Source organism: Nematolebias whitei, chromosome 13, assembly GCF_014905685.2.
Source record: "Nematolebias whitei isolate Nwh7 chromosome 13, NemWhi1, whole genome shotgun sequence".
Classification (NCBI taxonomy): Eukaryota; Metazoa; Chordata; class Actinopteri; order Cyprinodontiformes; family Rivulidae; genus Nematolebias; species Nematolebias whitei.
Genome location: NC_056510.1, coordinates 12175434 through 12180705, shown reverse-complemented (window position 1 = coordinate 12180705; position 5272 = coordinate 12175434). Strand labels below are relative to the sequence as shown.

At 39.8% G+C, this 5272-nt stretch overlaps 1 protein-coding gene across 1 annotated transcript in view; it reads left to right on the top strand.

The window, feature by feature from the left end:
- Window positions 1–5272, top strand: part of pard3bb (par-3 family cell polarity regulator beta b) — a 358866-nt gene that overhangs the window by 154309 nt on the left and 199285 nt on the right. Inside the window, exons 20-21 of the mRNA XM_037686865.1 lie at window positions 967–1077; window positions 1318–1692. Of these exons, the coding sequence (XP_037542793.1) occupies window positions 967–1077; window positions 1318–1692 (486 nt within the window). The remainder of the gene's footprint in view (window positions 1–966; window positions 1078–1317; window positions 1693–5272) is intronic.

Here is a 5272-nt window from a genome sequence, read left to right as displayed (position 1 = left end):
TATATATATATATATTTTTTTTTTTTTATTATTAATTTTTTGTGGACCCCAAGCACCGGCCCGTGGAACCCTGGGGGTCCGGTGACCCCAGTTTGAGAACCACTAAGGTAGAGCATGGAAGCTGTCGACCAAGGGTTTAAAATAGTTGCACAAAGTTATGATATGTAAAATTTTACAATAAATCGTTTTATAAGAAAAATAATTTACTGATGGCAGCACATTGATCAGTACTGACTGTAGATATGTGTACTTTATACGTGGATGTTCTGGTAATACTTTCAGTACTGCTGCTGATGCTGCCTGAACACTAACAGTATTGACTGTTGTGGTTTGATTGTTTTTATGTGGGCACTTGAAATATTCCTTTTAGTCTTTTATGTATATGTCTTCTATTAATTTAGGCTACAGGGAGCCTTCTTGTTGAGCATTTACTGTTCCTCTGTTTAATTTGATGGATTGCCTGTATTTGTCTCACTCCATGCACCTCAGAGTTTGTCATGTTGTAAATCTGTATCTCTGTGGAAGCATTTGTTTTTTTGTTTTTTTTTCTTACATCTGAAAGGAAAATGTTGGAGCAGCTGTCATAACTGATGCAAATGCACATTTTGTGTTCTTAGACTAGACCCTTAGCTTAAACTGCACAGTGTGTTAGTATTTTTTTGTCACTCAGTTAGCATATTCATATTTTACATGTTTGTTATGAATGTGGTGTGAGACGCCTTGTCCATCTTTTTCTATAGTATCATATGCACCAACTTTTAGTATATTATAAGTCATAGTTAATATATATATATATTTTTTTTTTCTTTAAAACATTTTTAAAAAACTACTGAAATTTTAAGTTCATTCATTCATTTATTACTATGTTCTGGTTGACTAAGAACCTACGCCAGTATGCACTTGTTGTTTTTCTCCTTTATTTTTTTACCACATTATTTCTGTTTCTGTGCCCTTTTTTCTGTTAAGATTTGGAAAGAAAAAAGAGGAGAAGAAGGAGGCAAAGGCAGCTCTGCAACGACAAAAGTCAGACATTCTGAGTGACCTCGAGCTGGAGAGGATGAAAGATGAAAGAGAGAGGTGGGAACTTAAAATAAGAGATTAATAGATTTTATTTATTTAGTTAGTTAGTATTTTCTATAGCCTTTTTTTTCATGGCTTCCATAATCTGTTTTATTTTTTTTATTTTTGTCTTTCTCAGTGGGACATTTTATGTATTTTTAAATGTTTACATTAAAGGTCAATTCTCGTTAATGCTTATTTAAAATTGTTTAGAAAAGACCAACTTGGAGCCGTACTGGTCCTTTGTTTTTCTTTTAGGATTGAAGCAGGGCATCCTGAGCTGCATGAGCAACAGCCCAGGGATTTGCAGGTTGCTAGTGGTGGATCAGCATACCCAGTCTTTGAGGATGACGATGCAGACCCCAACTATGCCCAAATTCAGACCTTCAGGGCCCAGGAGATTAGTCCAGTGCAGCAGCCACTGCCTCAGCCTCCTCTCTACAGCACTATTCAGCATGCTCATGGCCGCACACCTTCACCACTAGGTCCCTCTGGCTTTGCAGGACACGGAAAGCATGTTAATGAGCCTGGAGTCATGCCAGATGATGACCCTCTCGATAGGCTGTATGCCAAAGTGAACAAACCGAGGGGAGCTGGAACTACATCTCCTGCTCCAGCACCTGCTAATGACAGGTAGGGCTCAATACTTTCATCCATTTACGTAAAGTCTAGAAAGTACTTTAGTCTTTTTAAAAGCACACAAACCTTGTAGCTTTTGTTGGGAAACCTGCACATATGGGTTCTGGCTTGCTCATTGCTTAGATATTATTTTATATGGTTTATAACTGGACTGAGGAATGCTACACAGTCTTATGGAAGACTGCACATCTTACTGTATTGAAATTACGTAATTAAATTGCATTAGAATGAATTAAAATAAGTTAAAAAGAATTGGACTGCACATAAATTAATTTGAATTGGACCTGTTAGCTTATTTGTTTAGTACCCTGTGATGATTTTGTTGTGATTTTTTGCTATACTGTAGTCCCTCGTTTATTGCAGGTGTTAGGTCCAACACCCCCACCCCACCCACTGCAAGTAGCAACGTTATATTTATTTTAGTATGTATAAATATTTTAAGGCTTTAGAAACCCTTCCCACACTCTTAAAATGTTCCAAACTCTTAAACCTATGTCATTTTAACAACATACTTACAGTACTGGATATATAGCTACTGAATTTTACGTACCAGGCTCTGCAGAACAGGAGCGGCTCGATTCCAGTCCGCCCCGAGACATGAAAAAAGTCTCGGTGGACTCCGGATGGAGTGCCGGACCTACGGCGGTGCATCCCCGCTCAGAAGTCCTCGTTGGCTGGCTACCAGCTCTCAATATTCACCGATGGGTCTGGAGGTCTGGTAGCCAGCCCACGAGGACTTCTGAGTGTGTTACACGCCATCGAAGTCCCAGTGAGCTCCAGATGATGCTTCGGACATTCGGCGGTGCGCGTCCCTGCTCAGAAGTCCTCGTGGGCTGGCTATCAGCTCTCAAGATTCACCATTGGGTCTGGAGATCTGGTTCTGCTCTGGTTGTGCTCCGGTTCGGTGGGTTCCGTGCGGCTCTCTGTAGCCACTCGGCATCGAAATCACTGTAATAAGCACTAAACTTTTTCCAATCAAATCAAAACGTTCCCTTTAGTATTTCAGCAGAAAGAAACGGGGCTTCTGGGCGGGGCCCTGTTGGCTTCTGGGAAATGTATTCATTGTGAGCAGGAATGCAGAGGCGGCTTAATGAAAGAAAACTACAAAATGGTGGCGCCTGTCTGACGTATTTTGCGTTTTATTAACTTTTTACTATACTGTATCCAGTACTGTCCCATTTGTGTGAGTAATATTAAAATTGACAATCATGTGTTCTGTAAAAAAAAAATAATTATGTTAATGTGTGTTGACAAACCGCGATAGAGCAAGTCCGCGAAAGTCGAACTGTAAAGTAGCGAGGGACTACTGTAAAAATAAAATTACTTTTAACAACATTGAACTGAATCTTTGCCACAACTATGTGTAGGGACATACAGTATGTGGAAATGTCCAAACTAGATGACAGCATCAGTGAACAAAAGTGGCACACTTATGTCACACTTAGATGTCAGAAACTGGTTGTGGAAACATAAATATTCACATTATTTATTTATTTATTTATTTTAAACTGACTATTTAAACCACATTTTCTGCCCTTTTCCTCCTCTTGTTGCTCCACTTTGATAGTGTAACACAATCTTGCTGATGTTTCATATTTTTCTTTTTCTACCCTTTCTTGTCAAATCGTGGTTGTCTCGCCTTAGGCCACCGTGTGTCTGTGTGCGTTGTATAGAACAATGGAGATGGAGACAGGCAAACAGAAAAGAGAGAACTGTTTGTGCTCACTTTAAGCTTCAGTATGAGTGAGTGCTTGTATACTGAAGTGTCCATTGACGCACACAAACACACAGCTTCCTTCTCCCGTACTTTTATAATGTCAGTCACAGCTCACTAACTCTGGAATAGAGCTACCAGTGCAGATATTTTCACTCACACACACACACACACACATCCATCTACCTTATTTCTGTACCTGTCGTAAAAGTGAGGAAGTAAACCTTTTTGATGGACAGCTCCCGGCTTCATAAAGATGTTTTCTGATGCAGCCTATCTTGTGTTGTTTCCATTATGCAAAATAGTATGTATATTCAAAAGTATGTGCCTTGGCTTGGAGGAGAGATTTCCTTCAAATTATTTCAAAGTGGAAACTTTTTCTAGATTTATGACCATGTTAAGCGTGGTAATCCAGCTCAACGTATTATCAGCTAGAAATGGAAATTGTAACACAATTTGTGCATTTAAATATGTTAATCTTAGTCCTTTTATTGCTATTTACACTTATTATTATTATTATTATTATTATTATTATTATTATTATTATTATTATTGTTATTATTGTTATTATTATTATTATTATTATTATAGGGGCGGCACAGTGGCTCAGTTGGTAGAGCTGTTGCCTCTCACTGAGAAGACCTCTGGATCAAATCCCAACCGGGGACCATTCTTGGTGTAGTTTGCATGTTCTCTCTGTACATGCGTGTCCCCCCCCCCCCCCCCCCACACACACACACAGACCAAAATCATGCATGTTAAGCTGACTGGTTGTCCCTAGGTGAGAGTGAGTGAGAGAGTGAATGGTTGTTTGTCTTTTATTTTCTCTGTGTCCCTGTGATGAACTGGAGATCTGTCCAAGGTGCCCCCCGCTTCTCGCACAGTGACTGCTGGATATGGGAACCAGTGACCACTGTGACCCGAAAAGGATGAAGCAAGTAAAGATGATGGATGGACGCATGGATGGATGCATGGATGGATGGATGGATGGAAGGAATTGTAGAACATGTGTGTACCTCAGTAGATTCTGCAATTTTATTTTTTCAGCAAACATAAAATGGTTTGTCCAGTTTATTGAATTTGTATGTGCAGCTTTGTAATTGTCAGTATATTTTTAATACAGTTTTTTTTTTTTTTTTTTTTAAGTAAAGTGGTAGTAGTCAGGAAACATCTTGATTTTGGAATTCTGTACTCACAGCCAGCAGTCTTGGCAGATAGAGCTATTCATTTATCATCACTTCCTGAAACCTGATGATGCAGACAGAAGAGAGTTCAGGTATTGGTTGACAGTAATCGATGTGGCTAGGAAAAAAAAAAGGTAATGTGTCAGCAGTGTGTGTGTGGGTGGGTGTTTGTGTGTGGGGGGTGGGGGTGTTTGTGTGTGTTTGTGCTGGGGAGGTCAGAACTGCTAGAGGCATGTAAGATACAAGAATAAACACAGTGTTTTAAGATTATTCCATCAGCACATTAGAAAGGCTATAAAACACATACTGTATCAAGATCCTTCCGTCCATTCATCCATCCATCCATTATCTTTACCCACTTTTTCCTTTTTGGGTCGTGGGGGCTAATGTCCAGCAGTCACTGTGTGAGAGATGGGGGACACCCTGGACAGGTCGCAAGTCCATCACAGGGACACATAGAGACAAACGAGACAAACAGCTATTCACACTCGCACCCAGAAACAATTTAGAGTTACTGATTAGCCTATTTAGATGTGCAATGAAATTCACACATGCAAAAATACAACTTGTATAGCATTCCACAGGCACAAAATGCTACATCTCATAGTTGTTTGTCCTGGAGAGATAGAGCCAGTTTGAATGTGTGTGTGTGTGTGTGTGGGGGGGGGGGGGGGGG